This window comes from Apostichopus japonicus, chromosome 16, assembly GCF_037975245.1.
Source record: "Apostichopus japonicus isolate 1M-3 chromosome 16, ASM3797524v1, whole genome shotgun sequence".
Lineage (NCBI taxonomy): Eukaryota > Metazoa > Echinodermata > Holothuroidea > Aspidochirotida > Stichopodidae > Apostichopus > Apostichopus japonicus.
Window position 1 is genome coordinate 19,258,555 of NC_092576.1, and position 12,105 is coordinate 19,270,659.

The 12,105-nt window shown below is 34.1% G+C and overlaps 3 protein-coding genes and 1 long non-coding RNA gene across 7 annotated transcripts in view; 2 read left to right on the forward strand and 2 right to left on the reverse strand.

Moving 5' to 3' along the window:
- LOC139982748 (proline rich transmembrane protein 1B-like) overlaps nucleotides 1–12,105 on the forward strand; it is a 186,663-nt gene that overhangs the window by 144,160 nt on the left and 30,398 nt on the right. The window lies entirely within an intron of this gene.
- Nucleotides 1–12,105, reverse strand: part of LOC139982743 (angiopoietin-1 receptor-like) — a 172,542-nt gene that overhangs the window by 32,444 nt on the left and 127,993 nt on the right. The gene's annotated exons all lie outside the window — the stretch shown is intronic.
- LOC139982757 (proline-rich transmembrane protein 1-like) overlaps nucleotides 1–12,105 on the reverse strand; it is a 56,552-nt gene that overhangs the window by 587 nt on the left and 43,860 nt on the right. Inside the window, exons 1-3 of one of the 2 annotated variants that reach the window (XM_071995842.1) lie at nucleotides 4,109–4,201; nucleotides 1,520–1,548; nucleotides 1,016–1,147 (exon numbers count right to left, since the gene is read on the reverse strand). In XM_071995842.1, coding sequence (XP_071851943.1) covers nucleotides 1,016–1,147; nucleotides 1,520–1,548; nucleotides 4,109–4,115 — 168 coding nt within the window. In that variant the 5' untranslated portion in view covers nucleotides 4,116–4,201. Of the gene's footprint in view, nucleotides 1–1,015; nucleotides 1,148–1,519; nucleotides 1,549–4,108; nucleotides 4,202–12,105 lie in introns of those variants that run through there. The other variant, XM_071995843.1, reaches the window with a different exon arrangement.
- LOC139982870 (uncharacterized) lies at nucleotides 6,455–10,459 on the forward strand. The gene is made up of 3 exons (XR_011798403.1): nucleotides 6,455–6,577; nucleotides 7,563–7,650; nucleotides 10,332–10,459. It is a non-coding gene; the product is annotated as an uncharacterized lncRNA (long non-coding RNA).

Below are 12,105 nucleotides of genomic sequence, written 5' to 3' on the forward strand. Positions count from 1 at the left end.
AAGAAAGTTGTAAACAGAATAATAAAAGAATGGTCCAGGTCAAAATTTGATATGTTTAAGAGGAACATAATCTACGCACTCTAGTTAAATTTGCATTTAATTCCCTTGCACCGTTTTTGAGATATTGACAGTTGAAGTTGCCACCTTTATTACCAAAAGTGAAATTGGAGCAAACAGGTGTTACGTCATAGTTACACACTGACAAATAATGTTTTGACCTGGACTATTCTTTAAACGTGCCAGAACGCGTCTGGTATAATGAGTTTTTCATGATTCATAACAACGATAAACCATATCAAGTGACTTCCTCTTTCGTCTGTTCCTTTCTTGAACTCTTTAACAATCGATAGGTGCAGAAAGCTAATCAATTCCTTCATTTAAAAGTCACAATCAATCAATATATTGAAAACGATATAGGGTTGGAGAAAAACGTAACTCTTTTGTCTTTTATGTTTGCCAAATCCAAATACTTGAATAACGCATTGGTTTCATTAGATTTTATGACTAAATATATTAATTATAGTTAATTAGAGATATATACCCGAGTCACTGGGTTATAGTAGCTTATATCTTACCTTTGACCGAGTGCCGTGCCCATGATTCCAAAGGTGGTTGGGAGGGGACTTAAAGTTTGCACCGACTGATCTAAATATAAGGGGCTGAACTTTCACCGAAGTACCAGAGGCGTATGAAATATTTAATAATGGAGTGGGGGTGCCCTCTGATAATTGAGGGCGACATTTATGTGAGGTTGCCTCCCCCTATAGATTTGTTTTGTCATTCTAGATGTCAAGTATTGCATTCTGTTACATGCTAAGATTATACTTTAGGGCTATAAGTAGCTCTAAACAGAAAAATAAAAGTATACTACAAAATACCGTAAAGAACTCGTGCATGCCTTCTAGTCGCAACCTTATACTGCATGACTTTTGCAATAGATTAGTAAATTTCTTGACAGGCGTTATTTCATTTCATTTTCGTAGAGTATAAGGATTAAAACGGATAAATCACTTACTCTGCTAGAAAACACAATCGCTGCGATACCAGTGGGAAGGAAACAGCATATCGTTACAAAAATAGCTAGAGCCATGTAATTATTAGGCTCAACTTGAGCATCACGAGGGATAGTTACTGTGGTTGGAGTCACCTAGAGAAAACACATAATTTATCATTGGTTAAGAGATACAGTTGTCATTTTATTGTGATATAATGTCGGCCTATGTAAACTTACCGCGATATTGATTTAATTTCAAACATTGAGGTGAGATACACTCTGGTGTAAGCTTCATGTTTGAAACATTGTTAACATTGAGCAAAGATAAGAACGTTTGTAATGTAACGTTTGTAATGGTAACACATGCACGCATGATTATACAACGTGTTTAACGTTACTCTTTAATATAATTGTTTAATTTGTTTTAGGGGTTGTTTTGCTCTCTTTAAATGCAATATCGTTCAATTGTCTACAACTTCCTCTTAACACCTAGTATCTACTCACACATGCATGTCACATACTTACCCCTGACTTGCCATGCTGAGGATTTGGATCTGAAAATAACAAGAAAAGCTACTAATTTTTAAACTGGCGAAATTGAACGAGATATAAATTGTCCAGTGTAATCGTTAATACAAATGGAGGTTGGGTGTGGGGGGGGGGGGGAAGTATCTGTCATTCGTATGAGCGACGAAGGTACTTATCTGCTTTAATGATATGAAAGATTTAGTAATGACTGGAAACGGCAAGAAGAATGGGTGATGGATTAGGAACCTTAACGGAGAACGGGGTGGGGTGGGGGACAAGGGGATGGATAAAGAATTGTAACGGAGAATATTGAAGGCACAGGGGATGAAAAGGAACTATAACGGAGAATGGGAGGGTCAAGGGGATAGATAAATAACCGTAACGGAAGACATGGGAGGGACAAGGGTATGGATAAGGATTCGTAACGAGAAATGGGAGGGAGAAGGGGGTGGATAAGGAACCGTAACGGAGAATGGAGGACGGAAAAGGGGATGCATAAAGACCATAACGGAGGACAGGGGAGGGACAAGGGGATAGATAAAGAACCGTAAAGGAGTATGTGGGAGGAATAAGGGGAGGAATGAGGAACCGTAACGGAGGACGAGGGAGGGACTAGAGGAGGAATGAGGAACCGTAACGGAGAGTGGGGGAGGGACAAGGGGAGGAATGAGGAACCGTAACGGAGAGTGGCGGAGGGACAAGGGGATGGATAAGGAATCGTAACGGAGAATAAGACGGACATGGAATGGATAAAGAGAGAGGCATACGACTCTTCCGGGCAAATAAGTGGGTAGAGACTGTTGTCAAGATCTTGGAGGTAAAATACATTATATCTTATATATTACATTAAATACCTGCCGCGGTATACATTCGACAACGTAGTGATTCTACAACAACCAGTAGACACTGAATTCAATATTAATTGATCAATTATCTACACCCCTCCTCTTCTATGAAAACCAGGCTGAAAAGTGTCCCTTTTGATAATAAGAGTGTACCTTTTTGTAATTTTTGTAATATTAAAAAGTACTCATGCAGCAATGACAACATACATTTTCTGCTATAATGCTTAACTTATAACGGCAGCTCAATAGGGCCATGACAATTTTTTTTTCGTTTTTCCGACTATTTTGTCGATTTTTTTAGTTAAAATTTCGTATATTTGAGTTACACATATGTTTTTCTAACTTTTTTTCGTTTTTATGGCTTTTTGTTACGCTATCTAAACTTGTTTTTTCGTTTTTTAGGCTTTTATTTTCGGTTATCAGATTTTTTTTTTCGTTTTTCAGACTTTTTTTCTTGACCCTGTACCATTGGTGCAGTATGTATAATGTGTTGTTTTTATGTTTTTTTCTCGACGCACCTTTTATCAGCATGGAACCAAAATGAAAACTCATATATGATTTGAAATTTGAAACGCAGTTTGCCTCAAACTTGCCTTATCAGAAAAACGAACAAAAAACGAAAAAGTTTGAATATCCGAGCCTGAAATAAAATGTAAGCAATTGCTTCCTAGACAAGCTAGCAGCCATTGCAGCAGTACTTTTACATTGACCATAGACAGGCGAAGCGTTTTGGCTTTCCTTGTTACAACGCGAATGCAAACACATTGCAAGTATAGGCTAGGCAAAGTCGGAAAAACGGGGGGAAAATTTCAGAAAACCGAGAAAAAAAATCAGAAAAACGGGGGGAAAAGTCAGAAATACGAGAAAAAAAGGGCAGAAGAACCCCCCCAAGAAGTCAGTAAAACGATTTCCTTTTTTTTTTTTGGGGGGGGGGGGATTATGGCCCTATTGAGCTGCCGTAATTTATTGCATTGAAAAAAATGTTTGCAAGAAATATCTTCTATATCTATGCAGGTGGGCCACGATACCTGCCCGCTGGCTGTTACGTTACGGGGCTTCTTACTATAAATGTGTGAGTTTCTAATAGGACTCATTTATCAGAGACTTTTGAGATAAGTTTTGTTGTTTGTTCGCTTAATCAAAATTAGAAGAAATAACTTATATATTCGTGCACGTGGACCACGATAACTGCCCACTGACTGTCACGTTAAATGGCACCTTATTGTACATGCTGCTTGTTCGCTCAATCAAAATTGGAAGGGTGTGTTAAATCTCAGTGCAGGGTGCCTCTATAATTTTTGCTTTCTGTTTTCGATAAATTTTGATTGAAAAATTAATATCAGGCTAGTTTTAATGCTTATTAACATTTACAGTTATAACATTTGCGATCGAGTGGTTGAAAGAGTAAAATGTAAGTTTTCAAACAATGGTCATTACAATTAAAAGTTACCTAAAACTTTGACAGTTTTGGATGTCGATGAAAAAAGTCTCTCATATATGCAGATTCTGATTATATTAGCTTAGTACATATCTGGAATCATAAGAATATACTCAAAGCGGTTACACAACTCAGATGATGGAAGAATCCTATTCCTCTCACTGCCTGCGTTGTTCTTATCAACTTGTTTTCAACAAATGAAACACAACCCATGCAATTAATAACGGTTTTATCATATTGTTGACCAATGTATTATAAAGCTTTTGACTTATTTCCATGCAAGGAATTAAAGTTGTTACTCACCATACATCACGGGAACGTTTTCAGGCAAAGAGTATAAGCTGCTGTTAGTATGTTTAATTTCGTTGTGAACTAGTTTACATAGTGAGTGGTTTAAATATATTTAGGATTATCTTGCTGGCGGCAAATTAGTGTGTCTTCTTAAACAAAACGAAAATGGAAAGGGGAAGTATTAACAATGTCGTACTATGCCGGCTATTCATTGTAAAATATCAATTACGTCACTTCCTCTTCAGCAGAAAACAATGGTGTTCGTGAGACATTGAGGGAAGAATTTTCAGGTAACCAATAAGCTATTTTACAACGAATTTCAAAATCTGTTGTTACCAGACTTGATCTTTATACTGCTACAGAAAAAAAGGTAAATGTCGAAATCATGCTTCTTTGATTTACCATTAATCGCCCATGAAACGATGGAACTACATGTATGAAATACAAAATATTATAGCCCCAATTTTGATGGTGTCACACAACATTGTTCACCTCTGGCGGTTCTATACACATTATTACATCTCAAATTCTATAATTCGAATTATTGTTATATCTCTAATTCGAATTCGTGATGTATCTCTAGTTCTTTTGGATATCTCCTATTCGAGTTATTGATATTTCTAATTCAATTTTGGATATCTCTAATTATTTTGGTACCTCGAATATTATTTAGGATTTATTTATTTCGAATTTGGATTCGCGAACTCTTTTCTTGATATCTCTAATTCAAGTTTGGATATCGTGAATTCAATTTGAGATATCTTAGATAAATTTCCCTGCTTAATATCTTTAATTTATTTCTTGATAACCTAAATTTTGAGATATCTTAAATAAACTTCAAGATATCGAAAATGCAATATCTGATATCTCAAATGTATTTATAACGTTTTTTTCTCGACGCACCTTTTATCAGCATGGAACCAAAATGAAAACTCATATATGATTTGAAATTTGAAACGCAGTTTGCCTCAAACTTGCCTTATCAGAAAAACGAACAAAAAACGAAAAAGTTTGAATATCCGAGCCTGAAATAAAATGTAAGCAATTGCTTCCTAGACAAGCTAGCAGCCATTGCAGCAGTACTTTTACATTGACCATAGACAGGCGAAGCGTTTTGGCTTTCCTTGTTACAACGCGAATGCAAACACATTGCAAGTATAGGCTAGGCAAAGTCGGAAAAACGGGGGGAAAATTTCAGAAAACCGAGAAAAAAAATCAGAAAAACGGGGGGAAAAGTCAGAAATACGAGAAAAAAAGGGCAGAAGAACCCCCCCAAGAAGTCAGTAAAACGATTTCCTTTTTTTTTTTGGGGGGGGGGATTATGGCCCTATTGAGCTGCCGTAATTTATTGCATTGAAAAAAATGTTTGCAAGAAATATCTTCTATATCTATGCAGGTGGGCCACGATACCTGCCCGCTGGCTGTTACGTTACGGGGCTTCTTACTATAAATGTGTGAGTTTCTAATAGGACTCATTTATCAGAGACTTTTGAGATAAGTTTTGTTGTTTGTTCGCTTAATCAAAATTAGAAGAAATAACTTATATATTCGTGCACGTGGACCACGATAACTGCCCACTGACTGTCACGTTAAATGGCACCTTATTGTACATGCTGCTTGTTCGCTCAATCAAAATTGGAAGGGTGTGTTAAATCTCAGTGCAGGGTGCCTCTATAATTTTTGCTTTCTGTTTTCGATAAATTTTGATTGAAAAATTAATATCAGGCTAGTTTTAATGCTTATTAACATTTACAGTTATAACATTTGCGATCGAGTGGTTGAAAGAGTAAAATGTAAGTTTTCAAACAATGGTCATTACAATTAAAAGTTACCTAAAACTTTGACAGTTTTGGATGTCGATGAAAAAAGTCTCTCATATATGCAGATTCTGATTATATTAGCTTAGTACATATCTGGAATCATAAGAATATACTCAAAGCGGTTACACAACTCAGATGATGGAAGAATCCTATTCCTCTCACTGCCTGCGTTGTTCTTATCAACTTGTTTTCAACAAATGAAACACAACCCATGCAATTAATAACGGTTTTATCATATTGTTGACCAATGTATTATAAAGCTTTTGACTTATTTCCATGCAAGGAATTAAAGTTGTTACTCACCATACATCACGGGAACGTTTTCAGGCAAAGAGTATAAGCTGCTGTTAGTATGTTTAATTTCGTTGTGAACTAGTTTACATAGTGAGTGGTTTAAATATATTTAGGATTATCTTGCTGGCGGCAAATTAGTGTGTCTTCTTAAACAAAACGAAAATGGAAAGGGGAAGTATTAACAATGTCGTACTATGCCGGCTATTCATTGTAAAATATCAATTACGTCACTTCCTCTTCAGCAGAAAACAATGGTGTTCGTGAGACATTGAGGGAAGAATTTTCAGGTAACCAATAAGCTATTTTACAACGAATTTCAAAATCTGTTGTTACCAGACTTGATCTTTATACTGCTACAGAAAAAAAGGTAAATGTCGAAATCATGCTTCTTTGATTTACCATTAATCGCCCATGAAACGATGGAACTACATGTATGAAATACAAAATATTATAGCCCCAATTTTGATGGTGTCACACAACATTGTTCACCTCTGGCGGTTCTATACACATTATTACATCTCAAATTCTATAATTCGAATTATTGTTATATCTCTAATTCGAATTCGTGATGTATCTCTAGTTCTTTTGGATATCTCCTATTCGAGTTATTGATATTTCTAATTCAATTTTGGATATCTCTAATTATTTTGGTACCTCGAATATTATTTAGGATTTATTTATTTCGAATTTGGATTCGCGAACTCTTTTCTTGATATCTCTAATTCAAGTTTGGATATCGTGAATTCAATTTGAGATATCTTAGATAAATTTCCCTGCTTAATATCTTTAATTTATTTCTTGATAACCTAAATTTTGAGATATCTTAAATAAACTTCAAGATATCGAAAATGCAATATCTGATATCTCAAATGTATTTGAGGATATCTGAAAACAATTACAGATATCTTAAATTAGTTTGAGATATCTGAAATTAATTGTAGATATATCGAATTAAATTGAAGATATCTGTAGGTTTTGAATAAATTTGAACACGGCGTTTCATACGTACTTGTTAAGTTTTTATTTCTCTGAACATTTACACAAACGTTTCAATGCCATGGATATCCCGGATTGAAAAATATGGTTGGAATAAATATTTTGTACGTTTCTAATGTTTTGTGATGATTATTATTTTTTTTAATACTTTTTTTACTGTTAATTCACATATATATTCATAACTCTTAAAAGTTCAAAATGAAGCAAAAGAAAAAGAAAGAGACACAAAAACAAGTTTCCTGTCAATGTATAATGGAAACACTTTCAAAATGGGTTTTAATTTCATTCTTGCAAAGAGATAATTTCTTTGTCAAAGGTAAACGATTAATTAACGTACTGTAAATTTTCTGCAATAGCAGATGTTACTCTACACCACATTCCGTGAGCATGTTCAAGGAGAGAATTCATCGGCAACAGCATACTGAGTGACGTCATCATGACTTTGTGAGTGTTTCCTTCTATGTTTCAAATTGACGATTATAAAGGATTTCATTTTTTTCACATGAACTAAAAGCTAACAGAACAAAAATTAGTGTCTGCTAGAGATACAGGAACTGTTCATGCTGCCAGTTCCCGTGTTTTGAAGTAGTATATATGAGAGGACCTTATCCTCGCTGTTGAATAAAACAGGTAACCTGAAACAAACAGAAGCTAGTAGTTAATGAAGAAAGTTGTACAAGAAAAAAGACTTAAAGGTGCTAAAACGCGTCTGTTATTCATGAGTCATAACAATGACAAAACCATATTGAGTGACTTCCTCTTTCGTTTGTGCCTTTCATGACTCTTTAACAATCGATAGGTGGAGAAGGCTAATCAATTCCTTCAATTAAAAGTCAACAACAATCAATATATTAAAAACGATATATAGGGCAGGAGAAGAACGTAATGCTTTTGGCTTTTATGTTTGCCTTGTGTAAAGTTGTCAAATGCAAATACTTGAATAAAGCATTAGTTTCGTTAAATTTTATGACTAAATATATAAAAAGAACGTAACTCCCTTAGCTTGTATGATTGCTTTGTGTTAAATTGTATTACGTTATATATTAAATATAATTAATGAGATATATATATATATAAATAAGTCACTGTCTTACCACATATCTTACCTTAGACCGAGTAACGTGCCCATGATTTCCAAGATGAGAGAGACAAACTCAAAGTTAGCACCGACTGATCTAGTTACATGGGTGATTAACGTTGACGGAAGTACCCAGAGGCGTATGAAGGATTAAATAATGGAGGGATGTATGAAGAACTGTAACGGATAAAGAGAGGGGGTCACTGTAATGGATGAGGTACTGTAACGGAGAAAGAGGGAGGGACAAGGGGATGGATAAGGAAGCGTTACGGAGAAAGGGGAAGGAACTGTGACGGAGAATGGGGGAGGCGCTTTCACTCAACTACGGGGTATTCGCTCCAGTAAACTTTGGATATCCTGGAATCGTTGAAACAAAAGAAAACAAAGAAAATGTGTTTTCTTCAATAAGCATTTTTTTTTTATTAACAAACACTTGAATAGATCTTAAACTGTTTGTTTTGAAGTATAAATTGAAACATCACGACAGTAAGAAATATGACCCATAATTTTGAAATTATACTCCCGGTAATTTGAGCAACTTTTCACAAAATGCAATAAGGAAGGCAATCATTAAGTTTGTCTTATGTTCTTCAATTATAACCACAGCAATTTAGTATAGCATTAAACAAAATGAATACTTGTTCTACCTGAAGACATAAAACACCTTTGATATTCTTATCAAAACAGGATTGATTGGACCTAACCAACAACAAATGTAAACAAACTGAAAGGAAATGTCTGGTAGCCATTTGAAGTCACCTTAAAAAAACGTCAATTTTCACAAACATGTTTATAAAGTATGAGAACGCTAATATTGCCTTTGACAGCGAAACGATTTTTCAATCCTTTTTAGATGGATATTTCAAATATACTTTGAACAGTAGCGAACGTGACCTTATCTGGGCAAATCCAGATTGCGAAATAACCCACGCTGCATACATCCCCTACAGTAATCACAACTTAAACCGCGTTTGAATACAGATTAATTTCTTCCTATAATTTTCGGTGAAATTGTTTATAAATTAAATATGTTTAAAAAAATATCTCTAAACCGTTATATATGTAGTGCATCGGTGATTTCGTGGTCCTTGTGTAACACAAGACTCTTGTTCGAACAGCAGAAGAGTAGACTCTTCGTTGTTTACATTGCGCTGTCCATGCAGCTCCAAAGCGAAGAATGTTCGCATGTAGGCTACCGTAAAGTTTGCAATCGGAAAGTTCTAGGAAGCCCAAGCTTCCCGATACTACATTCTGCTTTGACATCGTTTCCGCCATTTTTCACCTTTCGAAGTTCCAAATACTTTTCAAGCTTCCTTTTAATTTTCCTTATTGGAATGACAATAACAATAGTTTACTTAACGCAACTACAATAACGTCTTCTCAAATGGAATCGTCGATACCATACTAGAAAAATACATTACCACTATATAGTTTCTTTTCAATCGTACTTACACATAACGATAACGTACCACGGCTGAATATAACATTCCTATAACACATTCGCAGCGTCACTGTTCTCACCAATTGGCAGGTTTTACTGAGTGCGAGGACATTATTCATTATGACTGGTAAGTTTGTAAATAAAAATGAAATAGTGAATAATTTGTTAACATTAAACTGTAGAAACCAAGTGTACTTACATACGTATGATACATAATTCATGCCATGTAACATTTACATACTTTTGCTTTGCCACTGGATAATAGTTAAGCGGAGAATTGCCCTTCAGACATATGACTCCTACACTACGGGAAAACAACTATGACGATGACGATTGCAGGACCGTTGACGGTTATTATGGTGATGATAATGACGGTCCAAAGACGACTGCTATGACGATATTGATGACTATGACGATGAAGGTGACAATAACGATTACAATGCCGATAAAAGATGACTATGACGACGATCATGTCAATGACGACTACGATGACGATGACGATGACAATAGATTTAATGAATATTTTAATACGTAAAGCTTAACACTGTCTTCCTTTCAAGTGATAAAATGTCTTTTTGTATATTTTTGTGTTTATTTCTTGTCAAGGTGAGGAGCCTGTTCAGTAGTGGTGACATACAAGGTGCAGAGCAAGCGTCTCAAAGAGCTAAGTTGTGTTCGGCGATCTTTCTTGTCATTGGTATTGTTTGGATCGTTATTAACGTGATGTTTCGAGTTGCAGCTGCCGCCGCCTCCTCCTCCTCTTACTGCTAAGATTGATGTAGACGTATGGAAGACAATTAATATCTCATTATTCGCTCCTTTTTTTCTCTATCTTTTACTTGTTATAAAATATACTATTCAGATGTTACATATTTGTTTCTTAAGCACACCGATTGAAGAAAGTAAATTTTAAAATGCTTTCGTTGATTCAAAATAGTTAGACTGAATGTGAATCAGATTATCCTTTATGACATAGTATTTAATAATAATAATGATATTTAATGTTAATGTTAAAACAGACAGAAAACTTCATTTGTACTTGAATGCAGAGAAAATAATACAAGGTAAAGATTGATTTTTTTCATGTCAACATCAGCTAAATATCAAAAATTAGGGCAAGTTAAACCAAGGAAGCTAATTCATTTCTCAGTTACAGTCGAACATATTTCTATGAATTACATAGTTTTGTACAGAAAAATGATGTTATAATAATCCATGCTACCTTTACTGATGGGAGTCCCTTTATTTTTTTTAACATTGCAATATGTTAATGTAACCAATCTGTCTGTGTGAATGATTATGTAGAACAGACGATACTGAAACCATCGAACAGGAACTTCAATGGAACAACAACAATTAAAAGGAATACTGCAGTAAACATTCAATATTCTCTTGTAAGTATTAGTTGTTTCCGAGCACTTCAAATAACATTTACGTTATGGATGACACGATGACTGGAGTAAACGATCGTAGATAGATAACTTTCGAAAACCCAGCCAGAAAATAGAACATTGTAAAAACTATTAACAGGATTACAAATGTTGTAACTAATTTTATCAATGACCAATTTCCAAGATGCCTTAATTGAGTTGACTTAGTCGTGATATTACAGAGAGTGAAAACTAATTCCAGAAAGATTCTCAATACATTTCAATGGTAGAAAGTTACCATTAGGAGTAAATATATCGTTAAAAAAGTCTTCATTTTTTATCCAATGTTGATAATCAAATGTTTGTTAACCCCTCCCCCCTTTACCTTTTTTACAGTACTATGTCATTTTTGTTTCCATGATCATTGACAAAAAAGTTAAGACTAGAGTTTATTGTTTTATTGGTATTTTATCTGTTTTTCTCTTTTTCAATGTGATGTATAGTTGCTGTAGTACTTGTAAACTTGTTTGTTATTACAGCGTTTTCTATGAATTAATTGATGGACGTGATAAACGAAGAAAGCGCAAAAACGGAAAAATTTCTAATTAGAAAAACACACCAAATCATACGCAAAATGTGATTTAAAAAAAAAACATACAAAAAAAAAAAAAAAAAAATATATATATATATATATATATAGATATAGATATATATATATATATATATATATAAATAAATATATACATATATATATATATATATTGATATAATGTATATATATATATATATATGTATATATATATCTCTATAGATAGATATATATATATATATATATATATATATATATATATATATATATATATATATATATATATATATATATATATATATATATATATATATATATATATATATAGCACTGGATTGGTATTTACGTTTACTTCTCCAAGTTGGTGCTTAGGTTTACCTGAGGTGAAATGATTGGATCAACTTGAAATTTTACATCAGTA